This window comes from Megalobrama amblycephala, linkage group LG1 (genome assembly GCF_018812025.1).
Source record: "Megalobrama amblycephala isolate DHTTF-2021 linkage group LG1, ASM1881202v1, whole genome shotgun sequence".
In the NCBI taxonomy this organism is placed as follows: Eukaryota; Metazoa; Chordata; class Actinopteri; order Cypriniformes; family Xenocyprididae; genus Megalobrama; species Megalobrama amblycephala.
Window position 1 is genome coordinate 15530126 of NC_063044.1, and position 18307 is coordinate 15548432.

The window sequence follows — 18307 nt, forward strand, 5'->3', positions numbered from 1 at the left end:
CTTACGCGCCAATCTCGATCACGTGACACCATTTACTACGCAGAGATCCAGTAAGAATTCGTTTGAATTCGCCACAGTATTAATAACATCGCAGCGAGATCTAGTGGGAAGCATTCAAATTCAGTGCAGAATTCTTTTACATTATTCATTTCAGGGTTCATGCAAACTGTTTAGAGTGAAATTCAAGCACTTTTCAAGGACTTTTTAAAGTGCTTCACACTTCTTCCTGCACTTCAAAGCTCTAAATATTATTAGGGCTGGGACTAGAGTTGTCGAAAGTACCGACTTCGGTACCATGTCGGTATTGAAATTTTAAAAATGTGAAGCTTTGAGCGCTGTTGAGCGGATTCTTAAACACCTCTGATTGGCCATTGTGTTCACGCGCTCAACATATATGTCTGTGATTGGCTACAATGATCAACGCACGGGAGCATTTGAATTTGAAAGCGTTTTGAAAGCGGGAGCGTTTGAAAGCAGGAGTCTATCAGAGGGCTGGTCCACGATAGATTTACAACGTTTTTGAAGCTTTGATCACTGAAGCCAATCACAGACATGGCCAATAAGAGGTGTTTTTGAATCCGCTCAACAGCGCTCAAAGCGTCACATTTTTATAATTTCAATACCGACATGGTACCGAAGTCGGTACTTTCGACAACTGGGACAATACACTGATCCATCACAAATCGAGAAATGATTCTGGATCGATTCTAATATTTTCCATATGTATCGCGATTCTCTCTCGAATCGATTCTGAGCTTAGTTTTCAGCAGCAGATGGCACTGCGTGCTTTAGAAACAGCCGTACTCTGTTTGCTTCCAATTCCTTACACACACCACTTGAACCTTCTATAGAATAATCATTCATAAAGTTCGAAAAGTTGAAGCGAATTACAAATGTGTTTGCAGTGGACTGTTTACATTAATCTTGCATCATAAAATCATTCTGAAGTGCAAACACATTCTCAGACTCAGCCGAACGCACGAGCGCTCTTCTTCGTGAGCATTGGGTTAAAAAATAGCCTAGAGCGCCATCTGCTGTTAAAAACTAAGCTCAAAATCGATTTGCGATTATTTGGAAAATATCAGAAACCATCCACGAATTGCGATGTGATGATTTGTAAACCTAAAAGTTTAAAGATGAAGGAAAACTAGCAGTTCTAGGTGCAAACATATTCTAATAAACCCCATAAACAAAAACATGATGTAAATGAACATTATAGGGGCCTTTTAAAACATTTTTCTACAAAACAGGACATAAAATCCAAAGCAGAGACGCAATGAATTTAATCTATTAATCTTTTTTGACCAGTTCCTTTACATGAATCATCCAAACTAAAATGAAAGGAACTTTCCAATACTATATAAGAGAGAAAATATATATTTTAGGAGAGTGTATGATTATTGCTTCAGTACTCTCTCTTGTAGTGTTGTCTATACAATACAATGTGTCATAAAAAGCAGCATTTAGTAAAGCTACACTGTTAACGCCGTTTGGAAAAAACAGCTCATTATGGGAAAAAAGCTCTCCTGTTTTGAAACAAGCTACTGAAAAATATAGTACAGTTCGAAGTGTTACTCCCTAAAGCTGGATCTCAAGACCTCCGACCACAACCAGAGAAAGCAGCTCTAACAGAGGCCGTCTGCCAACACCGCTGCCTTTTAATCTGGCAGACCTTCAAAACCCAGAAAAAATCCAAACCACTCCGTCTGAGTCATTTCAAGAGGGAGTTTATGGCCCATTATCATGTTCCTTTTCCCTCTTGCAAACCCGAGGCGGTGTAAGACTCAGAGCAATCAGGCAGTTAAACTTTGACCCTTGGACATGGAATGCATGAATGAAGGTGAAGGAACAGCATATAAAGCTCTGGCGAGAGTCCGTCGAGTCTCAATGATTTCCTTTCAGCCCGTTGTGCACAGACATGTTTCAACATGAGATGCTTTTTAAACAATGAGGTAGTCATTAGACCGATTTGTTTTGTTTTCAGCGTGAGCGTTTGCTTTGGAAGATTATGGCCGTTATGCAGTATATTGAAATTAAAATCACAATCTACACTATCATAAAGCTGCTTGGTGCTTTTCAAGCTATTTTTAGGCTATCGTTTGTTCATAACAGTCATAGCTGCATGCATTCTTGTGCAAACATTGCCCTTGTGGCATTAGAAATGCCTAAATAAAATCCATTAGTCTCAGACAGTCAGTTGCTTTTCTGCTATCTGCGAGATGCCAGAAAAAAAGGAGTGTGAAGGATGAGAGATTGTGGGAAAGAAGAAGACGAATGTAAAGGACCAAAGTTCAACTGAGATACTCTTACTATAACTGAAAGCAAAAGAAAGAGACGATGGGAAGCCCACCGTTAACACTGAATAAGAGCTGATGTAATACCCGAGTACAATATCTGCTATGCTGCGTCTTTATATTCATTCATGTTCAATATTGATATTAATATGAATACATACAGAAGGGATAATGTACAGTCAGTTGGTCTATATCGCAAAACATGGTCTTGTTTCACTCCAAAAGCATTTGTTTTGCCATAAATGACTGGTACATTATCCTGCTTATTGCATAACTACTCACCAAATGAATAAATAAATGGACATAAATATTAAAATATTGATTTGAGTTTATGTGTGAGAAAAAAAGCCTGGATGGAGTGATATGAGAGGCATCAAATGTCTCACATGTAGGAAATCGTGCACTAGAGACAATGGTTAATTATATACCAATATACAGTACTATACAAAAATATTTTACCACCGAATGCGGCGATTGACCAATCAGAAACGAGTATTCAAGAGAGCCGTAAAAATAAAACATGATACTCTAATTATTACTTTCTAAAGTAATGCTTGTGCCTAAATTTAGCAAAAGTAATAATTTAATCATTTTCAGGATTATTATTGTTAAGGAAAACTAAAACTATTAAAAACTTTGTTAATTGAAATAAAGCTGAATTAAAATAAAATATAAATGCGGGACGAAAAACTAAATGAAATTTAGAAATGTTGCCTTGGTAACTAACTGAATTACCAACTGGAAATAACTGAAACTCAACTAAAACTAAAAATTAAAGGGTTAGTTTACCCATAAATGAAAATCCTGTCATTAATTAATCACCCTCATGTCGTTCCACACCCCTAAGACCTTCGTTCATCTTCAAAACACAAATTAAGATATTTTTGATGAAATCCGATGGCTCAGTGAGGCCTCCATTTACAGTAAGATAATTAACACTTTCAGATGCCCAGAAAGCTACTAAAGACATATTTAAAACAGTTCATGTGACTACAGTGGTTCAACCTTGATGTTATGAAGTGACGAGAATACTTTTTGTGTGCCAAAAATAACAAAATAACGACTTTATTCAACAATATCTAGTGATGGGCGATTTCAAAACACTGCTTCATGAAGCTTTACAAATCTTTTGTTTCGAATCAGTGGTTCGGAGCGCGTATCAAACTGCCAAAGTCACGTGATTTCAGTAAACGAGGCTTCGTTACGTCATAAGTGTTTTGATTGGTTCACCACTGGGGGGACGTGACTTTGGCAGTTTGATACACGCTCCGAACCACTGATTTGAAACAAAAGATTCGTAAAGCTTCATGAAGCAGTGTTTTGAAATCGCCCATCACTAGATATTGTTGAATAAAGTCGTTATTTTGTTATTTTTGGTGCACAAAAACTATTCTCGTCGTGTTGAAAGTGTAAATTAACTTGCTGTCAATGCAGGCCTCACAGAGCCATCGGATTTTATCAAAAATATCTTAATTTGTGTTCTGAAGATGAAAGAAGGTCTTACGGGTGTGGAACAACATGAGGGTGAGTAATTAATGACAGAATTTTGATGTTTGGGTGAACTAACCCTTTAAATAAAAATAAAAGAAACCTAAAAAGCGATTAAAAAAAAAAAGGCAAAAGCACAACAAAATTACTAAAACTGTAATTGGCAATAAAATTAAATAATAAAAGCATATTCAAAATATTAGAACAGTTTTATCAAACACAACCGACACTATAATCACACGGGTGACTTCAAGCTGGAATGCTGGATGATTTGTGCAGTCGTTCAGTGTTGTGTGATAAAGTCATGGAGGGAGAAAATAGTCACCATAAGAAGGTCGTCACTCAGTACTTCTGTCTTCTCCGCTCTGTGGACAAGAAAAGGAAAAACAGTGTTTGGTTATATGGACAGACTACATAATGAGCAAGCTTCATGTGCTTTTTGATGTTCTTCAGCTTGACTGCGAAAGCAGGTTAGGTCAGTATCTCTATAAAAAAAAATGGCAAACAAAAATCCACCATCACACAAGAACAAGGTTTGAAGCCTTCACTGCACATGTAAAAATGACTGAATCATTCTAAACATCATCCATTCAAAACAGCCATCGCAGTTCAATATTCCAAATTAAAAATTATTTATTTTTCCAACTGTGTCAACAAACTGTTGATTTGGCACATGTCACAAAATAAAATAAAAATCCACTTCCTGCTTTCTGCATTCCACATTCTTTGTTATGGCAACAGCAGTAAAGGGGGCGGGGCTGCTGATGCTTTACACATGCTCTTGTCAGCAAAAGAGGGTGGAGCTTCATAAATAATGAGTAGAGACTCCCTTTGACCGGAGACCATAAAACTATCACAAATTTTGCCACGTGGACATTGCACAGTCTGAATGTTCCCATGACATGATCTGCGATAGTTTCAGCACTTTCATTCATTTATATGAAGTTGTGTGTAACAGTTTTGTGTGTTATTTTGAACACAGCTAAAAATGAAAATGTCACTAAGCTTTTTACATTGAAAAGGCCAGTGCACACCAAGGACGATAACTGTAATGATAAAGCTAGGTGTAATAATAGTTGTAAAAATCGTTCTAAATATAAAAGAGTAGCACCACAACTATAACGACAACGTCACAGAGGAACAATATTGATGGAATCACTTTCAGAAAGATGTTTCAAGCTGATGAACGCTAAAAACTTTGAGATCCAATCAGAATCCATCCTAATTGAAAGCGCTCGAGCATTTAAAGCGGCAGACGACAAAACTGCAGCTCACACTTGGAATAAACTGAAAAATATCATCCATTGATGTGGACACCAATATAGTTATCATTTTAGTTATCGTTCTTTAATCTATCAAGTAAAAATATCTAAAAGAAGAAAAACTTACTTGAGAAGCAATGAGAGTTAACTTGAAGTAACTTGTTCTATTGCTTTTGGAGGTTTATGCTTTAAACAAGAAAAAACAAAAAAACAACTAAACTTAAAAAAAAGATAATGTCTTCATATACTCAAGATACAAAACAAGTCCTAATATAGATTATATTTAGTCCTAATATATATACACATATAATTTGCATTTTGCATTCTCACAACTTAATTTAAATAATAATAAGCCTTTTATTAGTTATAATAAGCCTTTTTATTATTATCATATTAAAATTAATTATTTATTTTAGTATCATTAAGGTGATATTATAGTTTTTATAAAAATTTTGAATTACATTTTATGTTAATATTTTCCAGTTTCAGTTGAATTTCACATAAAATTTTAGCAATTTTGTTGTGTTTTTGTCATTTTGTCATGTTTTTTAAAAATATGTCTGTCTATAGTTTTTATTAATTTTAGTTCAGTTTTAGTTTTTTAGTACATTTAGTACATACAAGTTTCAAATGTTGCCTTGTCATCTACCTGAAATAAAATACATATATTTTATTTCAGTTAACGTTTATTTGATTACAAGTAACAAAAAAGATTTTATATTTTAGTTTCAGTTATAATAATAACCTTTTCTTGATTATTATTATTAATAATAATAATAATCTGTTAATTGGGCGTACATCTGGCTAGCCTTCAAAAACAGCAGATAGTATTGCTTGAGAAATTGGCTCAGTGCTTTTTTTCCATGTGCTAAAACTGCTGAGCCAGCAGTGAAGATCAGTCAGAACTAGAGCAAAAAAAGCCCAAACCATTAATCTTTTTAATGTCATAGAATCGTTATCACCACACAATCAGCGCAACTGCTATTTATGTCTACAACTTTCATGTGATGGCACCAACTGACACACAGACGATCCATCAGGGTAAAAGGACCTTTCTCAAGGGCACCATGGTGATTATTTTGGTTCAGTAGATCAATATTAAAGTTCTTGACAGATATTAGAGGTTGTTGTCATAGGCATAATTTCAAAAGGAGAGATACAATCCACATTCAGCACAGAAAACTTAGATAAAAGCCACAAAACTAGTCACGTGACAAGAGAAAATGTCCCCGAGATCCCATTACACAGGCTGAGAATGACCTCACATTATGCGGGAGGGAATTTTTAGATTTCCATCAATACTGAATTAGCATTGATCTTGTGTTCAGCCAATGCATATCGGGTTGGGCATCGACTTTCAGAAATACAACAGCTAACATTTCACACACATTTAAAGTTGAAAATACAGCATACTGGCAGCACTAACATGTTTAGATAAAGATCTATGAAGATCTAAGCTTTAGCTCATCAAAATGTCCTTCAAGGAACAGAACTGATCTCGGAAGTCTCTAAGTAATCTGATTCTGAGTACAAGATTAACTAGATCAATGAGTAATGTTTTCTATTCTGTGATCATATTGAAACAGATGATGGCTTCTGATTGGTGGAAGATTTAAATGTAAATACAACATCTAATCAACAGTACTGGAGCTCAAATCTTGCAAACTGGTACTCAATATTATCCCTAACAGAACTTTGCAGCTTTTGTTTTGACCCTAAAAAACAAGGGGTTTAAATGAAAAGATTAAAGTTTCTTAGTTGGTATTTGGTCACCCAACAAAAGATATATTCACCACTTTTTGGAATATATCCAATGATTACATTTTTAGCTTTGAAAAACTACAAACCGCTTGTCCTAGAATCCAACTCCAGCTCTCAGTGGAGACACTCATAGCTAACGAAATATATTCTACGAATGTTTTGCTAACGTTTCCGTTAACATTATTTCTGAATGCTCTCTGAATATTCAAAACTTTCCATTTCTTAAATGCTTTTTTAAGGGAACATTCTATTTTATCATTCTTCAAACATTAAAGGAATGTTACTTTTGAAAGTTCTCTGAACATTCTGAAACAAGTAGTAACATTTAAAAAACATTAGATGAGCATCCAACGTAGTGTCCAAAATGTTCCATTAAAAATATAATATAAATAAAATGTTTGTGCTAATGTTTTGAGAACATTATTAAAGACCAGAAAAATTTGAACGGATGTTCTATTACGTTACTGAAAGATCGTTTGTTCATAACTTTGAGAGAACCTTGCCAGAAAGTGCGGCAACGTTCTGAGAACATTCCCTGTTAGCTGGTCTGCTGTTAGATGAACTGCTAAGATCAATGACACATAATAAAGCTTTAGACAGAGTGACTCTTGCCATGATTTTCATTTGACCAGCTCATTGAACATCTGTTTTTGGTTTCAGGAAAAGAAGGAAATTCAATGTTCATCAGCATGGTTGAAAAGCATAAGTATCCTGTATCTAAATGAACAGATTTGATGAGTAGAGCCCTGCTGTCTGAGCCACCATTTTGTGCCAAAAGCATTTGAACAATTCTACATTCAGAAATAGCAATAAATGACCCACTTTTAGAAATTACAATGGTCACCAGAGTATGTTTTGGATGCAACTGTGTATTTTTTTATGCCATTTCTGATTTGCATCTGATTCAAAATCAATTACATTTCTAAGTTACTAAGTTACGCACCAAAGTTTAAAACTTCATTACAAATCACTTTGTGCACAAGTATACAGCATGACTAAAGACGCAGGATATCTCCTACAATATCATTTTTAGGGGCTGTTTACACAAGACCATTTTCAACTAAAAATAGAAAACTTTTTATGTAATTTGGCCATTCATTTACATGACAACAGCGTTTTGTGGGCTGAAAAGTGAACATTTTTGAAAACGATACCGTTATAGTCTCCGTGTAAACCACAAGAATGAGAATTTGTGAAAACCGCGGCATCACGCGTATTACGCATTCAGTCTGTAGGCGCGTAGTGTTTCTTTACACGCAGATCGTTTTGACAACTATGCTGTCTGTACACGAAAAACGCAAAGAAAAACTTTTCAGTTTCTAGTACATAGCAGTCGTGAAAACTTACCTTTAATCAATGACTAAAAGTTATCAGAGTTAAAATAAATATCAGTAACTTTATATACATCACAGAAGACAGAACAATTCCAAAGCCTTTCAATCATTGTAAAATCTCTGACAGTGTTTCCTTTGCAGCAGAGGCAAAACTAACTGGAGCCGTAACCTAACCGACTGTATCAAAACGTGGCGTCTCTCTGGCCTGGAAAGCTGCCATGAAAGCTGGCCCAACTATTATACCTCCGACTCTGGATTACCCCGGATCTGCATTCTGCATCAAACACTCTGATAGATTGTGACAAGCGAGTGATGAATCTACCAGCTGCCTGAGATGTTTAACTCTGAGATGAAGAGTGAATCTAAATAAAGACATTGTAAAAACAATGTCTTGGCAAAAACATTATGCAAATGTCAATGTTTATGCAAAAAAAAGCTCAATAATGAAAAGCATAAGATATTTTGACCTTAACACTTTCACCCTTGTACAAGTAAATATGCAAGGGAAGGCAACTTATGCCTGTCATTCTCTGACAGGCCCTTGAAAAATCTCTCCAGGGAAACCAGTCAAGCCAACTCAAAGTTCCTCTTGCTGTTTCTGAGTGAGTTTGTTTCCTGAGATCTGCAGAGATCAACAGAATGCTTCTGTATGCAGTAAAAAGGCGAGCAACATTAAGAAACCACACAGCAACGTGCAAACAACCACTCAGAACACCTTAGGAACCTCATCAAAATACCCTGCTTTCAACATGAAAATGTAAAACTCTATTTGATATATACATATATATATATATATATATATATATATATATATATATATATATATATATATATATATATAAAATGTGTTATCTCTCTATATAAATTTTCCACCCGTCGGAGTAAACGGTTCTAAGAACAGTAAGGAATGGTTCCATTTCCACTTGAGCTTGGTTCTGCACAGCACGATTACAAACTGTTCTCACTCCAGAATTCTTTCAGGGTTTGCTAACCGTGTTGATAGAATGCGTGTAGTGATGTCGCCACTCAGGATTGGTCAATTGTCTGTTGCCTGGCTGTCAGTTTCTCTGTAGCTTGCAAAGCGGGCTATTTGAATGACGTAAGCGCAAGTTTATAATAAAATAAAAATAAATATCTGATTGTCCATAATGCGGTTGCTATTTACATATTTGTAAACTCTTGCGTTACTACTAAGGCAGTGACTGATGCAATTTAGTTACATTCCAAAGAGCTTATTTTTTATCCCCACTCTGGGAAAATGAAACCATATCAGTAATGGAACATATTGGAATGGTTAAGCAATGAGAACGGGTTGGCCCGAAGGTGGAAAAGCAGCTAATATGGTTAATAATAGCGGCTAATATTTAATTAAGGGCACTCATTTTGAAATATTTTTTGATATTAGATCGCATTTACATTAACATGTAATTTTTTAAAGTCAGCATGAAATGGAAGTCGGAGGTTTCATATGGCTTCTCAAACAAGAACAAATGTAGGGCGGGACTTGTTTTGGTCCACAGGGAATTGATTTGATGGTTGTGGTTTGCTATTGGTGGATCTCATGTGAGTGGCAGGTTGTCCCGCCCTCACGCCAGTAAACACATCATCACAAAAGAGATGGAGGGAGGGAGGGAGGGAGGGAGGGAGGGGAAGTTATTTTGATTATGAGGGCTAATGAATTAAAAAAAAATAATAATGACATGCATGGATAAATCATTTATAATAAATACTGCTTTGATTTCATGGTGACTTTAAGAGCGAATCCCTGTAATAATAGCCCCAACCTATTCTCAATAACTACTCATTTTAAATCCATTTTAATACTGTACATTATGTTGTGATGTCTTAATTCACTTAGGCATAACAGAATTGTTTTGAAATTGACAAAGAAAATGAATAAAAAAAATTAAGTGACAAACAATATTTTTATATTGTCCATAAAATGAAAATAATTATCATCAGACCAGTATCTGTCAGTTTTTCAATATTATTGGTGCATCCTTAATTGTTGAATGAGCAAAATCACTAGTTTATAGTAGCTACATTAGCCCAATAAAATGTCCATTAATAACTGCCACAGAGGTGTACAGACTTATCCAACAAGCGATATGAAGTAATTTGTTTTACATTTATACAGCTCATATATTTGCATTTATTATTTCAGTCAAATAGATGTTTGATGATCCTAATCGAGATATGCCCCTAAAATACAGAAGACCAAAATGTCTCAATCTCATTCTGTCAGTTCAGTTCTGCAATGGCGTGTTCATGGGAAACTATTCATACTTCTACACATAATGTCAAAGTGTCAAATCAATGGAAAATAAAATACATGACCTGTAGTTTATAACTTTGACCACATCAGACCTTCCTTTCGCTGTGCACTTCAGTCCTGCTCGCGCGCACACAGTGACACTCCCAACTTTAGTGTGCATTTTTACACGAATCAGAGTAGAAACATTCAAAATAATCAGTATATAACACACTAACCTCCCAACAGTCTGGTTGGCGAGCTGTTTCATGCGGTTGAACTGCTTCTTCATCTTGATTCTTCTTCATCCACCAACATATAAAACTTTGAAAAGTCGTTGTTTTATCAAACTGACGCCCGCACGCGCGACGCTCCCATTGCGCGCTCAACTGGATACGAACCTGAGAGTCATTTACTGCTCATATTCATTTATAAACCGTGCGTCAAACGTGTTCCTTTCGTTTCTCATCCTCTCGATTTCTGGTTTAGTCAGTGAGCTGCAGTAACACCGAGGAAATAGGAAGTGCAGTTCACTTCCCTATTGTGGAGCACAGTGGGTTGTGACACATGACACCTTGACTGAAGTACTTTGATTAAACTGGATGGTTAAAATCATATAATCAAATAATAATCATGTTATAGGCTAAGATTAATGATAACTTGAGTTTGTTTATTGCAACAAAAAAAAAGTGTAATTGTAAAATGCAAATAATAATTCAAGCCCTTTAAATAGCCTACATTCACTCTGTATCATGAAGTCACATTTATTATTTTTCTCTGTAGACTAATAGCGCCATCTTCAGACCAAAACGGAAGAGCTGATAAAGCTAATCAGCTTTAAAGGGTTAGTTCACCCAAAAATGAAATTTCTCTCATTAATTAATCACCCTCATGTCGTTCCAAACCCGTAAATCCTTTGTTTCTTCTTCAGAACACAAATTAAGATATTTTTGATGAAATCCGAGAGGTATATGACTCAGAGAAAATATAATCAACACTTTCAAGGTCCAGAAAGGTACTAAAGACATTGTTTAAAAAAAGTCGACTTGACATGGTCAAAGATATTACATTTAAAATTTGATGTCAAATGTACTAAAAAACCCACATTAAATCTTTAAAAGTTGATACATTTTTATTAGGCTATATTAACACCAGTGGTGCAGAATGAGCATAAAACCTAGGACTGGTTTAGAAAAAAGTCTGTATTATGGAAAATTTCCTAAGTGGAAATAAATGGGGATTTCACAGCCCAGTGTTCCAGTGCATGCCATTTTATTTTCTGTTATTTGAGGTCATTGGTCCACATTTCAATATTTACAGTTTGTCTGTATTCTGTGTTCAGGTAGAAACAAAGAATTATAATTATAATATGCATTTAATGAGGCTTATTTAAGGAAAATATCTGCCAAAGTAAATCCACCTGACCTAAAGGTGCACTCTCTTATCAACACCTCAACTTTTAATGTCTTATGTTGATTCTTGGGAAATTGTTTTTACAGTTTTTCACAATTGCTAAGACACATTTCTTGAAAGCTTCACCAATTTTCTCACAACATTAAACACAAAACCAAATCTTCAAACTGCATTTACAAAACCGCTGACTCTTATGGCAAAATCAAATAATCATCTCAAAACCATTTCACCTGTACTCAAAATCAAACAATGCTTTCAGATCATCCACACATCAGTCAATATATAAACACTACAATTTGTCCAATTCAATACAAATTGAATTGTATTCAATTTTGTATACTATTGAATGTCTGTATATTCAGTATATTCAATCAAAGTCAATGAGAGATTAATTCTGCCTCGGAATGACGTCTTCATGTTGGGTCCTGCTTGAGGACTTTGTTCACATCACAATGTTGTCTCTTGCCAGGCAAAAGAGAAAAACCCTCGGGTGTGCCGGATCCTGCCTTGACAACACTCTCCACACCTTGCTCTTCCTCTTCCTCCTCGTCCACCACCTCTTACATGTCTTCCTCCTCTCCCTCTCGATTGTTTCGACCCATTGTTGGTATCAATATTCAGTTCACATGTGCACTCTGAGCTGCAGGCTTATGTTTTGTGGCTAGGTGGTTTGATCACATCATTAGTAACAAGTGTAAACTGTAAACTTGAGTGTGTAAATTTTACATTTAGCAATTCAACTTTTTTGTAACCCTTTCATGCATAGAGGTCACTACAGTGGACAGCTTTTTTACTACAATGGACCCTAGTGCATCATTGCCACCAAGTGGCAAGCCATTGTATGTTGTTTTTCCCCCCTTCCAAACCAAGATGGCCGATGGCAGAAATGTCAAGTTGCTCTGGAATATCCATCCATTCCTTCTATCCTAGAAGACTCTTGCAGGTGAAAAAAAATATTGTAGTATCAAGCAATATCTAATGAGTCATATCACAGTCAAGTTTTCCAAGTATTGTTTTTAGATTGGGAGGACATTCTGATTAATCATATGTCCACTAAAGTGGACATCATGCATTACTAGCTATATTTCAGCTACAATTCATACTATTACTGTGACTGTATGATTACTGTTCATACTATTACTGTGACTACTTCATCTGCAGTAACTTTTTTTTACTGTAACTAAATGTATTTGTGTTATTAGAATGTAATTTGCATTAACAAGAAAAAAGTAATGTGATAACATACGTAATGTATGTTACAAGTTATTACAAGTAATGTACGTTGCTTGTAATGCATTACTTGTAACACCAAAAAAGTAATTTGATGACGTAATGCATGTTACTTGTAATGCATTACTCGTAACACCGAAAAAGTAATCTGATGACGTAATGCACCTTACTTGTAATGTATTACTTGTAACACCAAAAAAGTAATTTGATGACGTAATGCATGTTACTTGTAATGCATTACTCGTAACACCAAAAAAGAAATCTGATGACGTAATGCACCTTACTTGTAATGTATTACTTGTCACACCGAAAAAGTAATCTGATTACATAATGCACGCTACTTGTAATGCTTTACTCATAACACAGAAAAGGTAATCTGATGACGTAATGCACCTTACTTGTAATGTATTACTTGTAACACCAAAAAAGTAATTTGATGACGTAATGCATGTTACTTGTAATGCATTACTCGTAACACCGAAAAAGTAATCTGATGATGTAATGCACCTTACTTGTAATGCATTACTTGTAACACCAAAAAAGTAATTTGATGACATAATGCATGTTACTTGTAATGCATTACTCGTAACACCAAAAAAGAAATCTGATGACGTAATGCACCTTACTTGTAATGTATTACTTGTCACACCGAAAAAGTAATCTGATTACGTAATGCACGTTACTTGTAATGCTTTACTCGTAACACAGAAAAGGTAATCTGATGACGTAATGCACGTTACTTGTAATGCTTTACTTGTAACACCGAAAAAGTAATCTGATTACGTAATGCACGTTACTTGTAATGCTTTACTCGTAACACAGAAAAGGTAATCTGATGACGTAATGCACGTTACTTGTAATGCTTTACTTGTAACACCGAAAAAGTAATCTGATTACGTAATGCACGTTACTTGTAATGCTTTACTCGTAACACAGAAAAAGTAATCTGATGATGTAATGCACGTTACTTGTAATGCTTTACTCGTAACACAGAAAAGGTAATCTGATGACGTAATGCATTACTTGTAACACCGAAAAAGTAATCTGATGATGTAATGCACGTTACTTGTAATGCTTTACTCGTAACACAGAAAAGGTAATCTGATGACGTAATGCATTACTTGTAACACCGAAAAAGTAATCTGATAACGTAATGCACGTTACTTGTAATGCTTTACTCGTAACACAGAAAAGGTAATCTGATGATGTAATGCACATTACTTGTAATGCATTACTTGTAACACCGAAAAAGTAATCTGATTACGTAATGCACGTTACTTGTAATGCTTTACTCGTAACACAGAAAAGGTAATCTGATGACGTAATGCACGTTACTTGTAATGCTTTACTTGTAACACCGAAAAAGTAATCTGATTACGTAATGCACGTTACTTGTAATGCTTTACTCATAACACAGAAAAAGTAATCTGATGATGTAATGCACGTTACTTGTAATGCTTTACTCGTAACACAGAAAAGGTAATCTGATGACGTAATGCATTACTTGTAACACAGAAAAAGTAATCTGATGATGTAATGCACGTTACTTGTAATGCTTTACTCGTAACACAGAAAAGGTAATCTGATGACGTAATGCATTACTCGTAACACAGAAAAGGTAATCTGATGACGTAATGCATTACTTGTAACACCGAAAAAGTAATCTGATAACGTAATGCACGTTACTTGTAATGCTTTACTCGTAACACAGAAAAGGTAATCTGATGATGTAATGCACATTACTTGTAATGCATTACTTGTAACACCGAAAAAGTAATCTGATTATGTAATGCATGTTACTTGTAATGCTTTACTCGTAATACAGAAAAGGCAATCTGATGACGTAATGCATTACTTGTAACACCGAAAAATTAATCTGATGATGTAATGCACGTTACTTGTAATGCTTTACTCGTAACACCGGAAAAGTAATCTGATTGCGTAACGCATGTTACTTGTAATGTATTACTTTACTCGTTACACCCAAAAAAGTTACTTTACTCCTTTTACACCTTAAGTTACTCCTTACATCAAAAAGTAATCTGATTACATTATACATGTTACTTGTAATGCATTACCCCCGACACTGCTCATTTCAGATGAGATTGAAAACACCTGATCGCTAGGTTTTCTCAGATCTCTTATGGAATCACATCCTCATGTTCTGATATCAAAGAACTTGTATGAAGTTCAGTTGCATTTGCAATATTTTTTGTATATATTTTATAGTTTTCACATGATCTTACATAATTTTATTCATTGGTTTGTTAAATACACATAATATTGGTATGTTATTATTAATGTATTATGTTTAATACAGTCAAATATATCATATGAGTTTACTTTTTGGTCTGCTGATCCACACTTTTGCGATGTTATGCCGCTTTGACGGACACAGCAGGGGTGCAAAACTCAGTTCCTAAAGGGCCACAGCCCAGCAGAGTTTATCTTCAACTGTAATTAAACACACCTTATTCATTTAATCAAGTCCTTCAGTCTTATTTGAAAACTACAGGTGTGTTGGAGAAGGATTGGAGCTAAACTCTGCAGGACTGTGGCCCCCCAGGAACTGAGTTTGACACCCCTGCCCTATGGTCTCGGACTTCTCGATCACGCACATGCGATGGCCATTTTAAGTACACAGGACTGTAAGTGCATATGAAGTGTGCCATTTGGGCAGGAATCAAATACTACCACTGATTAGACTTTTATGCTGCTGCTGCCACCTAGTGGCCATAAGTCTTCAATTTCCTAGCACCAAGAGAGGACTACAGCCTTTTCAGGGGGTTTCATATAAAAAATATATATTTTCTTGCCACAATGTAATATGATCCATTAGTATATGTCTTTAGTCTTTGATACAGAATAAGCTTTGATTTTTTTTTTTTTTACCTAGTAGTAGTTACAAAAGTAAATGTGATCACATAGTGCTAAGACTTTTAAAGTCTCCACTATTTGGTTAACCTTTAACTTTTCATTTTTGTTTTTGGTGGGAAAATAAATTTCCATTATTAAGTTACTGTTTCAGGTAGTTTTCTAAACTTGAGCTAGTTTTCCTTGTAATCCATGTAACCAGGACATGTTGCAGCACAGGTTAAACTTTCTGGTGTTTTAAATAATTTCAGGTATGTCTAAATTAGCTGAGTGCAGAGGCATATGTTAAATTTTAATCTCCTTCAGCATATTTTCCTTACCACTGGTCAACATTTTACATTTATTATTAGTCTTTTCAATCATCAATTGCCCTCAAAGGTCATTGAGGAATTTAATGCTTGCTTTCTGTCACTCACATTCAAATGATGAGTAGATGCCCTCCAAGATATTAGGACACAGCCATCAGAGAGATATACGTGCCTCAGAAAGAATGGCTGAAGATAAAGTGGAACTTAACAACATGGAGAAAGCTCTGATGGATAAGATGGGACAACATTCTATGAGAGAGCCCAACCTATATGAGCGGGTCTTTCAGCCGTGTGTAGCTGAGCTGGTGGGGACCACCTTCTTTGTGTTCATCGGATGTGTGTCTGTCATTGAAAATGTGGAGGATGCCGGCAGACTCCAACCTGCTCTGGCTCATGGTCTCGCAGTGGCGGTACTGATTGCATGTATGGCAGAGATCAGGTGAGAAGAAATGTATTTTTGTACTCATGTATATGTGTATATGTATATTTTATATATAAACACACACAAATATATATAGGTCAGGGTTGTCTTATAAATATGAATCCACCGATCCACTGCAGTACCATCAGGGGACCACCAGAGATCACCTGTTTGCTCCAGGGGGTTTGTCCCAGTTCTGGAGAGTTGCTTTGGATAAAAAGGTTATTGATGAATAATGCAATAATCTTTTCCCCTGTCACAGTGGTTCTCATTTCAATCCATCATTCACCATAGCCATCTACCTCTGTGGTGGAATGAAGCTGAAAATGGTGGCACCGTACCTGATCTCTCAGCTTACTGGAGGTTTACTTGGTGCAGTCATGGCCAAGGTGAGATACACGTGACATTGAGCCATTTTTGCATGCAACATTAAATTCACCAGTCACACTTCAACGGATTGGATGTTTGTTTTTGTTTTTTTTTTGCTTCCTTTTTAGGGAATGACCTCAAATGAGAACTATGCAAAAGCTCAAGGTGCGGCATTTACGCTTCTCCAGGCTGATGACCATATTGTGAAGGCATTATTTGGAGAAATTGCCATGACGTGTCTAGTTACCATGGTGGTCTTATTGGGTGCAGTTAATGCCAAGAGCAAAAGTCCTTTGGTTCCATTTTTGGTGGGCTGCACAGTCATTATTAATGTGCTAGCAGGGTGAGTTTGTTGATTATGTTATACATCATTTCCTGTGTGTGGTCTGGAGATTAACATCTTCTGTGGGATTCAGGGGTGATGTGTCTGGTACTTGTCTGAATCCTGCAAGAGTGTTTGGTCCTGCAGTGCTGACCAACTATTGGACTCACCACTGGATCTACTGGGTGGGGCCCATTACTGGCGGCCTGATTGCTGCGGCATTAGTCAGGTGAGGCTCCACAGAAAGAACTGAATTCCTTGTTTACATCAGCCATTTCCTATCATTCCATTTTGGGATTGAGGAATTTTTAAGGGACTTTTTTAAGGGACTTTTTTTTTTCAGGTTATCGCTGGGAGACAACAACACCCGTGTACTGATGAAGTAACATTCACAACATCTTTCAAACATACTTTTGATTTTGTTAATTCTCCTTCTCTTATGTGCACAATAACTGAACTTATTTTTAAGCCAATTCAGTTTTCTTTGCCAGCTACATTAATGCAAGCTCAAAATAGTAATTTGTAAATCATGATCTGTGAATATGGAAATATGAGGAAAGGTATTAATATTTGATTTTTACATTTTAAATTGGGAAATTTTGAAATTGAAAAATGTATGTTATAGCAGTGTTAATTATAATATAATCAAATAAATTTTATTCATTTAATTTACACACTCATAGTATTCTATTACTTTACATGCATGCATTATTTTATGCTTTATGTTATCCATATGTTGAAATTAATCAGCATAGCTAAATAAAACACATATGTCTCTTTTACATATTTCACATATTTTGAGAGCTCAAAGGGTTTCTGAATATGTAAAAACAAGTCCCATACATTTAATAAATCCTATTTACCAAAAGTGGTGGTATGTGTTTGAGCCTGATAACATCTATGGATTTAACACAGGTTATACATGAACACACTTTGGGAACCTTTCAAAGCACCATGTCAAAGGTGATGACCCTGCCATT

The 18307-nt window shown here is 35.6% G+C and overlaps 2 protein-coding genes across 4 annotated transcripts in view; one reads left to right on the forward strand and one right to left on the reverse strand.

The window, feature by feature from the left end:
• Nucleotides 1-10951, reverse strand: part of arhgap17b (Rho GTPase activating protein 17b) — a 41855-nt gene extending 30904 nt beyond the window's left edge. For all 3 annotated transcript variants that reach the window (XM_048183369.1, XM_048183360.1, XM_048183365.1), the window contains exons 1-2: nt 10630-10951; nt 4108-4147 (exon numbers count right to left, since the gene is read on the reverse strand). In XM_048183369.1, coding sequence (XP_048039326.1) covers nt 4108-4147; nt 10630-10682 — 93 coding nt within the window. In that variant the 5' untranslated portion in view covers nt 10683-10951. The remainder of the gene's footprint in view (nt 1-4107; nt 4148-10629) is intronic.
• Nucleotides 10952-15771: 4820 nt separating this feature from the next.
• Nucleotides 15772-18147, forward strand: aqp8b (aquaporin 8b). Its single transcript, XM_048183393.1, has 5 exons — nt 15772-16654; nt 16899-17025; nt 17134-17348; nt 17422-17556; nt 17671-18147. The coding sequence occupies exons 1-5, from the start codon at nt 16341-16343 to the stop codon at nt 17711-17713; spliced, it is 834 nt and encodes a 277-aa protein (XP_048039350.1). The 5' UTR covers nt 15772-16340; the 3' UTR covers nt 17714-18147.
• The last annotated feature ends 160 nt before the right edge of the window (nt 18148-18307 follow it).